Below are 19,049 nucleotides of genomic sequence, written 5' to 3' on the forward strand. Positions count from 1 at the left end.
AAGATCCCAGAACCACACGGGGGGACCTGGTGAATGACCTGCAGAGAGCTGGGACCAAAGTAACAAAGGTCACCATCAGTAACACACTACAACGGCAGGGAATCAAATCCCGCAGTGCCAGACGTGTTCCGCTGCTGAAGCCAGTGCATGTCCAGGCCCGTCTGAAGTTTGCCAGAGAGCACATGGATGATACAGCAGAGGATTGGGAGAATGTCATGTGGTCAGATGAAACCAAAGTAGAACTTTTTGGTATAAACTCAACTCGTCGTGTTTGGAGGAAGAAGAATACTGAGTTGCATCCCAAGAACACCATACCTACTGTGAAGCATGGGGGTGGAAACATCATGCTATGGGGCTGTTTTTCTGCCAAGGGGACAGGACGACTGATCCGTGTTAAGGACAGAATGAATGGGGCCATGTATCGTGAGATTTTGAGCCAAAACCTCCTTCCATCAGTGAGAACTTTGAAGATGAAACGAGGCTGGGTCTTCCAACATGACAATGATCCAAAACACACCACCCGGGCAACAAAGGAGTGGCTCCGTAAGAAGCATTTGAAAGTCCTGGAGTGGCCTAGCCAGTCTCCAGACCTCAACCCCATAGAAAATCTGTGGCGGGAGTTGAAAGTCCGTGTTGCTCGGCGACAGCCCCAAAACATCACTGCTCTCGAGAAGATCTGCATGGAGGAATGGGCCAAAATACCAGCTACTGTGTGTGCAAACCTGGTAAAGACCTATAGTAAACGTTTGACCTCTGTTATTGCCAACAAAGGTTATGTTACAAAGTATTGAGTTGTATTTTTGTTATTGACCAAATACTTATTTTCCACCCTGATTTACGAATAAATTCTTTACAAATCCTATCATGTGGATTCATGGATTTTTTTTTCACATTCTGTCTCTCACAGTTGAAGTGTACCTCTGGTGCAAATTACTGACCTCTGTCATCATTTTAAGTGGGGGAACTTGCACAATCGGTGGCTGACTAAATACTTTTTTGCCCCACTGTATATAATGTACAAAGTACTTTCATTTACATGCACCAACAGGAATATTTTAGATGAATATGATCCAAACCACTGCAGTGCAGTTCTGTTGATGCCCATGGTGTAATCTGATCTATGTGGTCAAATTTTTCACTCACTGGTATTGAATACTGTTTAACAGAACAAGCACAGAGATGAGTGCACTGTCAGAGGCCATAAGAGTCAATAAAGTAAAGTCAATTCAATTAAAGTCAATTCAGAAAGATCAATCAGAGAGAAATAATTTAAGTAAATATCAGCAGCTATTAGAGTTGTTGTACTTAATCTGTGGCACAGATGTAAAAACAAAACAAAAACAAAACTCTAATAGTTACAATTTTTTCTGTCAAGAAATTCACAAAGTCATGTTAAAGGAATACTTAACAGAGCTCTGACTCTTTTGCAGCCTGGTGGTACTGTTGAGAAGAAACCCGGGGTTGTTCCTGTTTTCCTCAATCAGTGACAAGTAATAAAATGCTCCTGCTTTATGGACAGCCTTTGGTTAATAGGGTAACAAAGTATTTTCCAAGTCAAATGAAGACCCTCTAAATAAGAAGCTATTTCCTCTCCAGGTCACGTGTCATGTACTTTAAGATGTGCGTTTGAGAATTATACTATGAGGTCAAGTACTTGACTGAAGTGATTCGAGGATTTATTTTTCAGAGGAGCTACATAATAATTCAACACTATTAACAGGATAATCAGCTGTGGGAGTAGAGTTTAGCTCCAGTTAAGATGTATAAAGGTGTCAAAGGTGAGAATTCTGACAGTCAGTGTGACTGGTATTGATTCATTTAAACTAACATTTTGTGTAAGGCAGAATAATATGTTGATTGAGCCTAATATAATTTACAAACAGGGACTTAGAGAACAAGCCAATGTGTAAAAATCCACATTTAATTTAACCTTAGTGTATGCCACTGATATTGGCAACATTGTCTAGAAACCTTTGAATCTAAAACTGTACTTGGGAATTAATTTCCCTTGTCATGTAACTTGTTTTCTCCTGGCTTACATTTGTTTCTTGTTTTTAACAAATAGTTATGCAATTAGTGTATCTTTGCCAGTTATAGAAAAGTAGTTTTCCCTACTTTTGCTAGTTTTTAAACAGTCATATTCGATATAGTAGGATTTGTCGTGGTGGCAATCCCGAAAAAAGCTTCTCACATTGTTAATCTTATAAAAAGAAAAGCCAATTTGTGATCTTTTTGAATCTTAACCATATTATTCTGTGTTTAAAAACTGATCAAAATAAAAATAGCAAAACTGACAGTAAAAAAAGAAAATGATGGTCCAACACACAAACACACAAATCAGCTCAATTGTGCCTCCACCACCTGACTTACTGTGCACAGGTTAGAAAGAAAATATGTGATTAAGGATGCAGATCCCACTAAAGTAGTCAGCTATTCTGCGCAGAGATTACTGTGTACAGCCTGCACTTTTTCAACTGTCAAACAAACACTTGTTGCTGTTCCACTGCTCACCATCCGGATGATTTAAGAACTGAACCCCTAAAATGCAATTTGATACCTTCATTTCCAGAAGTTCATGCAGTCATTAGGATTATAAGTATGCATGCGTTTATTTAAACTCTTTACGGCAGAATAAATGCTGCGATTAACTAAGTAGAATAGAAGCATCTGCTGCTGAAGCTGGAGACCAATTTTTAAAATGCCCTAAATGGGTGGTAGATGATATTAATTATGGAGCCTCAGGTTGCATCATCATTAAAGGTACTTTGTAGTCAAGGAAAAGGAATAATTGCTAGATAGATTACTTAATAATCATAAAACAGATGACACAGCCATCTCAGCTTTGGAAGGTAATACGCAAGAAATCCTTAGTATATGCAACACTGTAATGGTTTTGAAAGTTGTACCCAACAAATTAACTCACTAACTCCATAGAAACCTTAATCATTTCCCTGCAACATGAGTACTTAAACACAATTCATACTTACTTAATACTTACTTACTCAACACTTTGTTACATTTGAGAACATTTTCCTGATGAGCTAGTCATCTTAATCAACACACATATATATATATAGGTTATTGGCACAGTGCATGGTAGTATAGTGTTCTGCCTACCTAGTAATCAGTCACTACTTTGAAAATTACAACTTTACGAGCATACATGGACTGGGAACCCATCCCAGCTACCATAGGGCAGAGGCAGGATACATCCTGTCTGTTGCAGTGCAAACACAGAGAGACAGACAACCATTTGCACTTACATTCACACCTATGAGCAATGTAGAATTACCAAATAACCTAGCCCTCCTAACTGCATGTCTTTGGACTGTGACCTGGAGAGACAGACTTGGGAATAGCATGCACACGACACACAGAACTCCCCCAGCCAAATAGTGGAGTCAAACTCAGAATAAGCTTTAAGAACAACCCGATAATAATGAATTACAGTAGTTCAGCCTAGTAATAAAGTAATAAAAACATTAACTAGTTTGTCAGCATCACTCTGAGACATGATATTTTTAATTTTAGATATACTGTGTAATTGCAAGAAAGCAGTCCCACATATTTGTTTAATATCCAAACTGAAGGATATTTCCTGGTCAAAAATTATTCCAAGATTCTTTACAGTGTTACTGCAAGCAATGCCATTCATTGTAAGTACCTCAAGCAGGTTAAGGCAGGGGCAGCCATCTGCCGTGACCGGTTGGGAGGATGACAGGATAAAGACACGCTGTGGAAGCGAGCCAAAGATGAATAAGAACTAATAATTTACACACACAGTGAGTGAAAAGGAATGACTGAAGAAGAAACACCCAGTGCATCATGGGAATCCCCTAGCAGCCTACACCTATTGCAGCATAACTAAGGGAGGATTCAGGGTCACCAGCCCTAACTATATGCTTTAGCAAAGAGGAAAGTTTGAAGCCTAATCTTAAAATGTTTTTTAAGATTAGGAACCAGCTTCTGTGGAACCAGCTTCCAGTGTCTCCTGAATCCAAACTGGAAGCTGGTTCCACAGAAGAGGGGCCTGAAAACTGAAGGCTCTGCCTCCCATTCTACTTTTAAATACTCTAGGAACAACAAGTAGGCCTGCAGAGCGAGAGCGAAGTGCTCTAATAGGGTGATATGGTACTACAAGGTCATTAAGATAAGATGGGGCCTGATTATTTAAGACCTTGTATGTGAGGACCAACCCATCACTAGTCAGCGATCATGCTCCTGTATCTTTAAAACTAATACACAAGAATAATACTACACCAAGTAAAAACTGGAGATTTAATTGATTGATTGATTGATTGATTGATTGATCATACTTTATTCATCCCGAGGGAAATTGGGTTAAGGCTGCCAGCCGTGCCAGCGCCATCTTACCCTTCCGACCATAGATACATTACACAAACATCACATGGGGAAGACAGGTAAGAGGTATAACAATGGAAAATACACAACATGAGGAAAGAAGAGGAGAAAAAAGAACTCCCCCCAGACTGAGCTCCGACAGGGAGATCAGTTTGAGAACAGAAAAAAACACCTCAGCGCATACAAAAAGCACATGACTATCAATACACCATACAAGACAACCCATATGGAAAAGATATATATAAATCTTATAAAGTTTTTATCTGTCTTGTATGAAACTTGTATGAAAAGCATACAAGAGTGAAAACACATATAAGATCCCTTGAAAAATTATATAATGAAACTAGAATTAAATGAGATAATTGATAAAAAAAACAAAATTCTTAGTACAAAGACTACGCCTACAAAATTATGAACATGGTAATAAATCCGGTCAATTTCTAGCAAACCAGCTAAAAATAAATAAAGAAAAAACAACTATATGTGCTGTTCAAGAATCATCTGGGAACACAATATATGACTAGAAAAAATAAACAACATTTTCAGGGATTTCTATAAAACGTTGTATTCACCACAAATAAACCCATCTAAAAAAGAAATTGATCAGTTTTTGGACAACATAACTCTTCCAAAATTATTAGACACTCAAGCAATGGCACTGGATTCACCACTGACACCAGGTGAACTCCAGGAAGCCCTGATAAGTATGCCCAATAATAAGGCTCCAGGTCCAGACGGCTTTCCTGCAGAATTCTACAAAGAATTCTGGTCGATTCTAGCACCAGTTTTCTACAGAACGTTGTTGGAAATTAAAGAAAAAGGCAGACTTCCATCAAATATGAGTTCCGCAAACATTAATCTCCTGCTAAAACCAGGCAAAGACCCTGTATATCCCTCAAGCTATCGCCCAATATCCCTTATAAATGTAGACCTTAAAATAATCTGCAAAGCTCTCTCAAAGAGACTGGAGAAAATAACCCCCCTCTTAATTCATCCTGACCAAACTGGTTTCATAAAAGGTAGGCACTCATCAACAAATACACGTAGATTACTTAATTTAATAGACTACTCTTACAGTAAAAACCTAGAAACTACAATATTCTCTTTAGACGCAGAAAAAGCATTCGACAGAGTTAACTGGAAATTTCTATTTGCAACTTTACACAAATTTGGTTTTGGATCCTCTTTCATAAACTGGTTAAAAATATTATATAATTCCCCAACAGCTTGTGTTAGAACAAATGACCAAACATCCTCCAGCTTCTGCCTCCTGAGGGGCACCAGGCAGGGATGCCCACTCTCCCCTTCACTGTTTGCAATTTTTATTGAACCACTAGCAGCAGCAATTAGACAGAATTCAGTAATTAAGGGCATAAAATGCAAGAACGTGGAACATAAAATCAGCCTTTATGCGGATGATGTGTTACTCTTTCTCCAAAATTCACAAACCAATATCTCTGGGGTGATTGCATTGATAAACTCTTTTGCAAGAATATCAGATTACTCAATTAACTGGTCAAAATCTACAGTCCTACCGATTAATTGTTCCCTCCATAATTCCTCTTCTACACCACTGCAATCGGGAAATATAAAATATTTAGGTATTAATGTTTCTCCCAAGCTTGCAGATCTAACTAAATTAAACCATATCCCACTTTTAAAGAAGGTAGAAGATGATCTGGCTAGATGGAAATGTCTACCCATATCACTCATGGGAAGGGTTGCCGCTATAAAAATGATGGTCTTACCAAAAATAAATTATTTATTCTCAATGATCCCAACTAAACCGCCACAAGATTGGTTCAGATCTCTAGATTCATGTATGTCCAAATTCCTTTGGAAAAATAAACCCCCACGTATAAGCTTAAAAACACTACAAAAGACCAAGGATAAAGGAGGACTAGAACTGCCTAACTTTCAGCACTACTTCTTAGCCAACAGGCTTCAGTTTATCTCAGGATGGCTAAAACACACCCTCTTAGATGAACCTTGGCTAGATGTAGAACAAGCACTCTGCAATAATCTAGAGATCTCAGACCTACCATTTATCAGCTCAAACATCCAACAACATGAATGCTTTAAAAGCATCAACATCAGCACTTCTCTGACAGCATGGTGGGAGTTTCTAAAATTGACGGCGTCTTCATTAATCCCATGCAAACGTACACCTATCTGGAACAACCCTGACATATTACAAAACAATAATATGATAAACTTTTCAGATTGGAGTGGTAAAGGAATCAAATATTTAGAACATATACTAGAAGGAACAGAATTTATTTCATTTGACGGACTAGTTACACAATATGGGATCAACAAGACAAGATTTTTAGAATATCAACAAATTAAATCCATAGTAAAAAAGAAATTTAAACTGGGTCAAGTTGAACTACAAACACCACCAAGTGTGGGTCAATTTCTTACTCTTAAAACCCCCAAATTACTATCCAAAATATACAGAATGCTTTCTAAAACAGATGAATCAATATCACTTCCTATTGCAAAATGGGAAGCGGATTTATCAGTTAACTTAGACCTAAACTTCTGGTCTCAGATTTGCTTAAAAACCTTTCATCTAATTAGAAATCCCAGTCTTCAATTAATTCAATACAAAATATTACATAGAGCGCACTATACAGGTCATCGGATGTTCAAGATGGGCTTTAGGTCTACCAACAACTGCTCACACTGCCAAACCAATTCACCGGACAATTATATCCACGCTCTTTGGTTCTGTCCACCAGTTCAGAAGTTTTGGCGCGAGATATGGTAAATGGTAAATGGCCTGCATTTGTATAGCGCTTTTCTAGTCCCTAAGGACCCCAAAGTGCTTCACACTACATTCAGTCATTCACCCATTCACACACACATTCACACACTGGTGATGGCAGCTACATTGCAGCCACAGCTGCCCTGGGGCGCACTGACAGATATGTCAAGATATGTGAAGACTTATCAAAGTGTCTGAAATGTAACATTCCAACTTCCCCCTTAGTGTGTTTACTGGGCAGCTTAGATAATGTCACTACAGAAAAGAATATCGCCCACATGGTTTTCACTGCCCTATGCATAGCCAAGAAAACAGTCCTCATGAACTGGAAAAATAAAAACAATCTTAATTCTAACCAATATAGAAATTATCTATTAGATGACATTAGTCTTGATACAGCCTCTGCCACCACATCAGATCATCCATCACCTAGTGGGGGTGGGGGGTCATAGTTTGGTCCCACCTTTGCTGTTGTGATTGGTGTGGGGGTAGGGACAGGCTTGGGGCGTTGGGGGATTCCCCGGAGGCATCTTTCTTGGGGGGCTCAACCCGGGGTAGCGGTCATGGCCTGTTAAGGGCTCTGTTGGCTCTTAGGTGACGGTTTCCTCGTGGCTGCGTGCAGCGGGGCTAGGGGAGGGTCTGTGCTGATGGACGTGGGTTACTGACCTGGTAGCCTTGCTGCCCCTGGGTGGATCGGGGGGGGGGGGGGGGGGGGGGCGTGGGGTTCTGGGGGTGCACCGTCTCTGGGCTGGGGCCCTGGCTGAGCCTTGGGGGCTTGGGTCTTGGTTGGTGTGTCGCCGGGGTCGTGGGCAGGTGGGTGTATGGAGGCCCAGCCCTGGCGCAGGGTGCCGCCAGTGCATCGAGCCACCTGGGGGGCTCTTCAACTGGTGGGGGAGGCTGTTACATCTTGCAGGAGGTCTCCTCTCTCCAGGAACTCACTCTGCAGGTGGGGGAGATATAAGAGAGGTGGAGAAAGAACTCAGCCTGGGCGTCTATTGTCTTGTGTTGTCTGGGAGATGAGTGGATGACGGGGTGGGTGCAGATTTCTCTGTGGTGGGGTCTGGTGGGCTGTCCCGGAATCTGTGGGGCCCGGCGGGGCTGCTGAACTGGGCCCCGGTCTGGATGGGCCTGGGCCCCCTTTCCCTGGTGGGTTGCAGGATATGGGGGTGCCTACTGGGGTCAGCGGGGGAGCTGGCCCCAGGGAGGGGCCACTTGCCCCTGCCTTCCTTCCCTCCCCATTACATTGAGGGCTATCAAGAGGGGCTATGTGCTTACCTGCTGCTCTCTGGCAGGTAGCTCCATGCCCTCCTGGGTTTTAAATGCACCTTAGAACACACATGCATCAACACTACAATGAGCGGGTGGAGGGAGGTTTGGAGTCTTCACACACCCCCATTCTCTGTTGCCTGTTGGGGTGGGGGGCTGGGAGGAGGAGTTGGCTGTCCGACTGCGGTCTGGAATGTGGGGCCTCCCTGCTGCTGTGGAGTCGGGGCGGTCTGCCTCTCCCCACTGCAGGGAAAAAGGAAACACCACCTGGGTCTGGGTGCAGTTCCCCCCTCCATGGGCAAGGGTACCTAGACCCGGTTCATAGAGTACGCTTGGGGAGTGTGATCGTGTGTACAGTGTCTCTCTATGTCTGTCTCCACGTTGGGTGAGTGTGGAGTAAGTGCATATGAGAGCATGAGGGTGGGAATGGATGTTTGTATCTGTGTGTGCCTGTATGTCTGTGTCTGTATGTCAGGTCGAGTATCAGACGCCACCTCTCTGGGGACATCTCAGGCCCTCCAAGGTATGGAGGCCTATCCACCCCCACCACTCCCCCTGCCGGTGGCAGACACCCACCCTGCATTGGTGGTTCTTTGTGTCTGGGGATGGGCGTCCAGGTACCCACCGGCTCACTCCTGGTGGCTGCTTGTCGGGGCCTGGAGCCTGGGGTTCACTTGGGCCAATTCGGGGGTGGGGTGCCCTCGGCCTCTCGGCCTGGGGCTCGGTCACTCTGGCACAGTTGGCTGCCGGCGGAGCTCACGGGCACGTCACTGCAACCCCCCTCCCCCCGGCTTCTGCTCCCTGGCTGCTGGGTGAGCCCTCATCTGGGACTCTCCTCAGCTCTTTCTGGGACAGTGGCGCGGCTGCCCCTCTGTTGGTCTTCCTTGGTCTCTTGTGTTCTGGGGGCCTCTGGATGTCTGGAGTCTTGATCTCCTCCATACCTGCTTCATGCCCTGGAGGACGGGGCTGTGGCCCCCCCACACTCCCTAGCAGATCATTACATGAAGGAACCTTTTAAAAACAAGCGCGTCCATGCTCACAGGTGTACACATGGGTGATCACACCCACAAACTACACCCTTTTTGGCTCCTACCTCAAAGCACACTGTGTTCTGTCGATCTTACGTGCTGCACAATAATGTTTAATATTTAGTATTGACTGTCATATTCACATAGATCATCGCAATGATGTTGTTTATTGTATTGCTCTCTTTTTTTGCTTGTTTTCTCTTTTTTCTTTCTCAACAGGTGATCCAGGTGATTGATAGATGTATTTTTTGTCTGTTTGTTTTGTTGGTTTTTGTTTTTTGCCCTTTATCATTGTTTTTTCTTCCCCTCGTTCTTTCTACCTTTTCTTTTCTGCAGTCAAGTCTGTCCCATGTTTAGCTGGTGAAAATAAAATAAAATAGACAATAAAAGAAAAGGTGAATCAATTGGACCAATACGGCAAGGCTGGGATGGTCCGTTTGGTAAAGTAAATCTGTTGGGCATCTTTCTTCGCCTTTTGGCAATAATTCTGATGGCAAAAGAACCAAACGGGACAGGCGAAGAAAAACAAACAAACAACCCCCCCCCCAACAAAATATCATCATTACCTTTCCCTTAAAGAGATATTTTGAACTTCTAGTGTTCTCCTTTATAAATGCTAACATTTTTGAAAAAGCAATATAGAATTGAAAATCCTGTGTTATAACTGTGTTCCACTTTTAACACAAATACTTTGTCAGCTTCACACACAGAAGCACAGAGAACATGCTAGTGAGGTCAGTCAGCAAGTTGGCCCAAGGAAAGAATACTTGTGCATGATATACATTTACGTAGACTTAAGTAATAGAAGTTTGTCAAAAAGTTAATCTCTTTTGATTAGGCAGACCATTCCAAAGGTTAGGTGCCATAAAGCAGTAAAGACACCCGTCTGATCTAGTGAGCCGGTTGTTGTCCAAGGATATCAAGTTTTGTGTAAATTCAAATGAATGATTTACATCTGTTAACAGGTATCTGCAAGAATTCAGCTGGGATGAAACAAAGACATATACATTATTGTAAAACAATAATTTCATCCTTGAATTACAGAAACAGGAGGATGTGAGCTTTTGAATCATGAGATGTAGTTAGTGAGTCTCCTGAATCCCAAAAGACTGTATGTTGGTGGAGGTGTGTTTGAAACATGCAGAGGGCAGGATGGGCTGGTTTACATGTGCCATGAACATGCCATGTTCAGTGTTCAAGAAAAGGAAAGGGGGAAAAACACTCAATTGAATTAGTGTGATTTTAAAACCCAAATGAAAGCACACCAAATGACTTTAACAACAAAGATTTGGGTGGCATGCTGAAAGAAAGCAGAGATGAACTAGTGTATAAGTTCAATTACCTGTAGTGTTATTTTAAACATTTTCTAGATTATGTGAAAAGTGGTCAAAGGAAACAGGCAGTGCTCCTGAATGAAGCGACAGAGGACAACCACAATCCAAAGTAACTGCAAGTATTTATTTCTGATTTTCATGGAATTTGCTGGGGCTGCAAAGTAGCCTAAAACGAATTAAATTATTAGATATGTACTTTAAACTTTCATGCATGCAGTGGAGAAATAAAAGTACATTTACAACCTGCAGCTAAGTTTTCTATTTAGCTAGCTTGTGTCTACATTTGACATTTTACTTCACATGTCATATGTGAATAGAATTTTCAAAGCACCACAATGTCAAACTGAGCTTGAAATGGCCAGCTGTCTACAAACAGCACAGGTGTGATGATGCGTGAATTTTTAAAAAATGTATTTTATTTCTTCCCCTGACTGTCAGATGACTGAAGCAGAGCAAAACAGAGCGAAATGAAGATAAAACACAAAGTTTCTTAATACTTACCATGATGCATTATCTTGCACCATGAAGATTTATTTCATATTGAAGACAGATGAATCACAGGAAATGGAAAACAAGCTGTTATCTGCAGCTGCTTACAATAACCTGTGCATGTCAGTGTGCTGCTATTTCACCATTTTCATTATCATTAAAGCTGCAGTAATTGTTTTTTTTGTTTGTTTGTTTGTTTACTTGTGATCTGTCCAGTGGTATTTGATACTGAATCATGTGAATCAAATCCTGCATTCAATTCCATTTATGAAAAAGAAGATGAACCAATATATTATATGATGTTACCAGACACAAAAAAGAGCCACAAAATGCAGATCAATAAAGACCGAAAGCTGCTGTTATTAAAGGAAGCAAACAGAAAGCACAAACAAAAAAGAAAATCAAATGATTTTGATCAGAAAGTGTTACCTGTTGGGCTATCTACTCCACTGAATGCTGAGTCTCCACCTCCCCCCACTGTGGCCTTAACAGGTACAGAGCCAGTGCCGGTTGTAGTACTGTTTGTGTACTTCTTGTTGCCACTATACTCAGTGCTGCTCTCGTCGTCCTGCACTGTGGTAGCTCCCGATTGGATGCCAGAGTCTGTGGCATAGTAAGTCTGCTGCCACTCTGCCACCTTCACCACGCTGTCTGCCTCACTCACTGCAGAAAACAACACACATCTACTGCAACCAGTAATATCTACTGCAACTATTGTAAAGTGGTACATTGGTTGCACACCTGCAGCTAATGAAAGTCTGGACCTAGCGGTTAACCTCAGTGCAAGCCTTTCCTTATAGTAATTTCTCACAGACTTAACACAATAAAACAAAAAATGTTTTATAGAGTTTTTTGTTTTTGTTGTCATTGTTTATGATGCACACAGGTCTGACTTTCAAGGGTTTTTAGAAGCTGGTATAGCTAATGTTACCTACTTTACTCCAACATTTTTCTCATGCCATTACCAGCACATGCAACTTTTTGTACCACAATCCGCATTTTTACTCAACAAGGAAGTTTGCTTTTAGGACTTTCTGAAAAGTTGAAAAAGTAAACAGTTTTAAGAATGCAAAGTATACAACCAGACGAATCGGTAGTTAAATGGCTTAAACAATCGTCTAGCAAAACTTTCCTCTGTATAACTAGTTAGTATGTTTTTCAAACATTGCTTCAGAAAAAAAAGTCTTGTTTCTGACAGAATAACCCAGTCGCTGCATTCTTCCATTTCTATTGGGCACAGCTTGAGCTTGTGGGCTGCTGGCCATAGAGCCTGGGTGAGGTCAAGCTGCACTAAGACTCTTCAGTGAGTAGCCTCACACAGCTCACTGAATGGTCTAACTGCATGTAGTGCTGCTAATTCTACCATTTTTGGAATAGTACTATTACTAAACTACTACCAATTCTTCAAATCTTTCTGTGACAAGTACAACCTTTTATTGGTAGCATTACCTTTAACCCTCTCAAGCTCAAATTAAACTTTTTGTTGCTAATGCACAACCAAGTCCTGCAGTGGTACTTCTGAGTAAAAAAAACTCATAAAATATGTATGTGGGGTAATCAGGTTGTTAGTTTTTAACTGTTGCAAATCGGCAACGCCTGCCTTGAGAGGGTTAAAGATGGTACTGGTGTTATTGCTAGAGTATATACTACTTCTAATGCAATTACCACATCTCATTATAACTTCTACGTTTCCTGCTAGGATTAAACACTGAACTTCATACTAAATGCTACCACTCAGTACTACCACTAGTGTTCCTTCTACTACTGCTACTTATTCAGCAACTAATGCCAGTGCTGCTACTTCCTCTGCTGTTGAAAATACTGCTATTTGCACTAAACTACTAAAATGATTCTGGTATTGCTACCACTACAGCTACCATTAATGCTTGTTTTGTAAGTACTGTAACTGTGATTTTTGCTGCTGGTAGTCCTAATAATTCCACGTTTTTTACTAAAGAAGTGGCATTCCTTTATAGATAAATGAATGACAAAAGCAGCAATATACTGCTTGTACTATTACAAGACTACTACTACTAATCACTGCTACTATGAATATACCTACCTGTACCTGTATACCAGCTAGTCCTAATAATAAGTGCAGTGCTCATATTGCTACTTGTAGTGCACCTATTTTTTACTATATCAACTACTACGACTAGTGCTGCTTCTGTTAATTATCCCTGTTGCTTGTATCAGATACTACTCCTATTTCAACTCATGTTGCTACTGCTTTTACTTTTTTCTTCTAATGATGCAGATACTTCTTCCAAGAACCACCTGTTTTCCTCCCACAGCTATTACTACCGCAATGAACTTAGGCCAGAGCTGGGTGCTATGGTGACAGAATACTTACTTTGCATGGACATCATCTCCATCCACTGGTACTGCTGCTTTCACTGACCTCTCACCTGCAGGAGAATACAGGAATCATTAGGTCTGAAAAAAGATTCAAGATTAATCCTCTAGTCCGACTAGCCTGGGAAATCGCAAGTGACCCCTTGTACCCCACCCACTACCAGCCCTCTGGTCAGCGCCTCACATCAATCAGGTCCTACACTTCAGTCTCACAAACAGCTTATTCCCCTGGGCCATTCGGACAGTAAACAAACATCCACCAACCTCCCCACATCCCACCCATTCACACCCAACCAACTTATCGAGCCACAGTCTGAGTCCAAGCACTTTACAACTTCTTCTCTATTGTGTGCCTTTCTATTGTTGTTGCATATATTTCTCTTGTTTTGTATATATTCTGCGTGATTCTATGTATTTCTCCTCTTTGCCATTCATTCCTGTTGTGTCCTATTTATAGTTTATTCTGGCAGAGTTGGTGTGAGGAACCTACAATTTTGTTGTGCATGTACAGTAACAATGATCATATGGGTTACAGCATAACTCTGAAGATGATGATGGCCCAGATTTATAAGGGGCATATCCAGTCTCAGAGGCATCTTCACACAGACTGCACCTGGGGTCTTTCCTGGTGTGATAGACCCCAACCTCGATGGATCTTGTGCTCAGAGCTTGCTCCTGTGCTACCATGATTAGTGCCTCTGTGCTGTCTTTCGGTTCAGCTGCGTACAGCCACTGGTAGGATTTCTGGGTATCAGCCACGTCCTCTATCTGCCGGTGGTACATATCATGTAGGGGCCTGTCCTTGCATGATGGTTCCTCCTCTTGCTCCACCTTCTTCAGTCTCTACTTCATTAGATAATCACTAAGCACTTTCGGTCGACTGTGGCCATATTTCTGATGTACCCATGGATGTTTGTTGTCCCATCCTGGACAGTGGTTCTGACACTCACTAGTCCTTGGCCTCGTACCTTTCGCTTAGTGTACAGTTTCAGGGTCCTCGATTTGGGGTTGATCCCTCTATGCATGGTGATGACCTTCCTTGGCTTGATGCCAATGGCTTCAATCTCCTCCTTATCCCAGTTTATTATCCCAGCAGCATACATGATTGTGTTCAAGTGGATTCTAAGCAAATGGGAACCAATGTACTTGTATTATGTATGTACCAATGTATTTGTAGGTAATTGCAGCCATCCTCAGTGTCTGCAATGTTGCATTCTGCTAGCGCGATCCCCTCAGTTCTGACAGTCTTCCCTCTCTTTGTTACCACCCAACTACATTTCTACTACTACAGCTTGATGTCATCCAAGTAGAGGAGGTGGCTGATAATTGTGTCATTCCGTAATCTGTATCCATAGTCAGTCATGTCAGTGATCTCACTGTGGGGGGTTTCAGGCCTATGCAGACCAGCAGTGGGGACAGGGTAACTCCTTAGTAGATCCCGCACTTAAAAGTGACTTGTGCAATTGGCTTGAAGTTGGCCTCTATTGTTGTTCACTAATTCCCCATTGAGTTCCTAATGAGTTCCTTGTATGGTTCTAGGCATTCCAGGATCCATGTGTGGGGCATTGAGTCATAGGCTGTCTTGTAGTCAATTGTAGGGATTATGCATAATGCTGCATTTACATTTTTAGTAGACCTTCAGATGGTACTTGATGCAGTCTTGGTAATTGGCCACAGAGGGTCCAGGTTTCCATCTTCACCATGATCCTATCTTTCAAGTCAGCCGCTACTAGTTGCTTCACCATCAGTCTGGGTGTTGGGTATCAAACATTCCATAGGTCCACAACTTTCCTTTCATGTAACCCCTTCTGCTGGGATATTTGCACTATACCAATCCATTAGCGCCTTGTTTTCATCTCTTGCCCACTTATGCCTGCTTGTTCCGGTAACTGACTTCTCATCAGTGTGTCCTCAACACCAGATGCGGACCTTCTTAAGCCGAGCAACATCCGAGCTTATATGACCTCCTGTCTGAGGTAGGCTTGGTTGGCATTGGGGGGGGGGGGGGGGGGGGGAGACTAGCATTAGGACCTTTACTGGATACAGATGCCCTAGTCGAGAGTCAATCTCCCGACGATACGGTCTCAGAGACTCCAGCAGTAACACACACACACACACACACACACACACACACACACACACACACACACAACCAATCAAAAGTTTGGACACACCTTCACATTTAATGTTTTTTCTTTATTTTCATAAATTCTCACTGAAGGCATCAGAACTATGAATGAACAGTATGCAGTAAAAAAAAAAAGTGTGAAATAAAAATGTTATTAATGTTTCACAATGTTAGCTCAAAATACGGAGAGTGTCCTCAGTGGCCAGAAGAGAGAAGGATGCCACACCGAGGATGTGGACAAGTGGGTGAAGAGTTTGTCTCACAAACAGCTTACCAAAACAGAGAAAAACATCCTTGCAAAAGGATAGAATTTTGCTGTGACACTGAGGCAAATCCCTCTAGTGGAACTGATCACAGCCACCGAAACTGCAATTCGATACAACAACATTGCAGACGTGGAAGCAGAGCAACTATGGATGAACGTTTCAGCCTGTCTCAGCAATGCAAAGCCCCCAGCGTCCAACATCAGCATGGAGAAGAGGAAGGCAATCCCATCAGTTAGTCATGACAACAACATCATTATCCTTCCAGCAGGCAAGGGTAGGTGCTCTGTGTCGCTAAACCAAAAAGGCTATGATGAAAAAATTTTGTCACTGCTCAGTGACAAAAATACTTATGAGCCCCTGAAACGAGACCCAGGAAGTGGTTACAGGAAGACGGTGATAGACTGTCTGAAGCAGTTAGAACAAGACAAGGCTATTGACCGTACCTCATACCACAGGCTATACCCAGCGGAATCTATACCAAGTCTGTATGGTTTACCAAAGAACATAAACAGAGTGCACCTTTAAGACCAATTGTCTGTATGATCAACTCACCGCATCCAGAACACCTTGGATTGTGTTGAGAAGGTGAGCGATGTCATTATGGAGGCAGATGAAACCATGGTCTTGTACGATGTTACATCTGTCTTCACTCATGTTCCAGTCACTGAAGTGTTGGAGGTAGTTTGTAAGAGATTACAGGATGACCCCAACCTCAGCAACAAGACCACTATCAGCACCGACCAAGTGTGTTTGAACTGTGTCTTAATTCCACCTATTTCACATACAAGGGTCAGTCCTACAGGGAGAAACATGGGAGTGGGTTCCCCAGTTTCACCCATTGTGGCCAATTTGTACATGGAAGAAGTGGAAAAGAGGGCTTTGTTATCCTATCCTGGAACACCACCTAGTCATTGGTTCAGATATGTGTATGACACCTGCGTGAAAATTTAATCTCAGGACCTACCACAATTCACCGGTCACATTAACTTGGTGGACCAACACATCAAATTCACAAGGGAGGATATGAACAGTGGCAGGTTAGCCTTCTTAGACTATGAGATTTCCATCAGTAATGGGGGACATCTAAAAGCTGATGTGTACCGTAAACCTACGCATACAGATCAGTATTTAAGGTTTGACTCTCATCATCCACTGGATGGTGGTTTGATCCCCCTCTGCTCCGGTCTGCAGGCTAAATATCTTTGGTCAAGATATTAAACCTACAACTTGCTCTAACCTTTTTCAGTGCTGTGAGTGAATGTTAGTTAGATCTGTACATAGAAAGAGACTACAAATCTATTTAATTCAACAAATGAACAGCCTTAAAGTAAATTAAAAAATCCACACAAAGGGAGGTGTTTGGAAAAAAATACGGAACTTTTACATTATTCCTACATGAAGGGTAGGAATAATAGAGTGGCTACATCTGAGTGACGTCTTGACAGCTTAAATGGCACAATGTTCTGTTTCAGTAATGGCCATTTAACGTGTGGGTGTGTGCAACAGTAGATGTGTTCTCTGCATGTGGCTGTGGCACGGTACATGAGTTTTATGCATGTGAATGTGTGAGGAGAAATGTTTCCTGTTAAAACAAATGTGGGTTTTTTGATGTGCTGAAAAGCTTTTTGAGAAAAGATGGAATGAAAAAAAAAATCATCACACACTCCCTCTCCATTTTACTGTACTCTTCAAATGAGACTGGACACTAGACACCTTTTTCAGCACCACATGGCAGTTTGGATTAAAATGAGACCCCTAAAACATTTAACATTCATTTAAAATTTTGGGGGTCCCATCAAATTGAACCTTCTTGTACATAAATGCATGTACAATATGTCCTAAAATACACAAAAAATATCTAAATTATTAAAAAATTCATAATGTGTTAAACATTGTTTAAACCATAACTAATCCTTCTTTGTATGCAACAGGTGAAAATAAATATTGATCATATTACTTATTTTCTAAGTAATATTTGTAAAGGTGCTATTGACATGAAAGTCTCACCAGATGTCAGTAACGACCAATCCTATACACACATACAAAGAAATCGTACCATAGATGTCAAAAGATTAAGTTATTTGTAATCATGAGATATGACACAGGTAAAACGTATTGAACAAATGAAGTAGAGAGGTCCAAGAGGCACAGAGTTGAAATCTATCAGCATTTAGAAAGCAATCCTGCCACTAATATTAGCTAGTTCAGTCCCAGCTGATGGTCTACAAAATGTGTCTCAAGTCCTGGGGAAGATACCAGAGGGAGAGCACCTGGTGGCTAGGCCTTCGTCCATGGGGACTGGCCAGATCATCACGAAGAAGAGACATGGACCCACCCTCCTGTAGGCCTTACCACCCACAGGAGTCCCCATAGGGTCGGCTGCAGTGTGTGCCAGGCGGCGGCCAGGGCCAGAGACCCTTGTGGACCAATGCCTAGCTATCATGGCTTGCAATTGAGACACAGAATGTCACCTCTGTGATGGGGAAGAAGCCTTAGCATAGTGCGTGAGGTTGAGCAGTATTGATTAGATATAGCTGGGCTCACCTCAACGCATGGCCTGAGCTCTGGAACCAGTCTCCTGTAAAGGGGCTGGTCTCTGGCCCAGTCTGGTGTGGCCCTCGGTGTGAGGTGGTGGGCTGGGGTAGGTATCTTAGTTTCTCCTTGGTCACTTCCTGTATTTTAAAGTTTTTCCCAGTGGACAAGAGGATTTGTTCCCTGTGCCTGACCATGACTGTCATCTACAATTATGTGTTTAATGAACTTTCATAGTGCACAGCCCTCTTCGAGTCCCTAGGTGGGGTGCTCGAGGGTGTTCCCCCTGGAGACTCTGTCATCCTTCTGGGAGACTTCAATGCTCATGTGGGTAATGACAGTGATACTTGGAGGGGTGAGATTAGGAAGAATGGCTTGCCTGATCTGTGGGGTGTTCTGTTACTGTGAAAACCACTGTTGGTCCATAACAGACAACATGTTTGAACATAAGGTTATTTACAAGTGCACCAGGACACTCTAGGCTGCAGGTTGATTATTGATTTTGTAATCGTATCATCG

The 19,049-nt window shown here is 42.1% G+C and overlaps 1 protein-coding gene across 4 annotated transcripts in view; it reads right to left on the reverse strand.

Annotated features, from left to right (window-relative positions):
• Window positions 1-19,049, reverse strand: part of LOC147331871 (junction plakoglobin a-like) — a 118,024-nt gene that overhangs the window by 57,849 nt on the left and 41,126 nt on the right. For 2 of the 4 annotated variants that reach the window (XM_086288171.1, XM_086288170.1), the window contains 2 exons: window positions 13,603-13,657; window positions 11,679-11,912 (listed from right to left, as the gene is read on the reverse strand). In XM_086288171.1, the coding sequence (XP_086144297.1) occupies window positions 11,679-11,912; window positions 13,603-13,624 (256 nt within the window). In that variant the 5' untranslated portion in view covers window positions 13,625-13,657. The remainder of the gene's footprint in view (window positions 1-11,678; window positions 11,913-13,602; window positions 13,658-19,049) is intronic. The other 2 variants (XM_086288172.1, XM_086288169.1) reach the window with 1 other exon arrangement.

This window comes from Aulonocara sp. 'chitande type north' Nkhata Bay, linkage group LG4 (assembly GCF_057382095.1).
Source record: "Aulonocara sp. 'chitande type north' Nkhata Bay isolate Kocher_YH1m ecotype deep benthic linkage group LG4, A_spYH_male_GT1.1, whole genome shotgun sequence".
In the NCBI taxonomy this organism is placed as follows: Eukaryota; Metazoa; Chordata; class Actinopteri; order Cichliformes; family Cichlidae; genus Aulonocara; species Aulonocara sp. 'chitande type north' Nkhata Bay.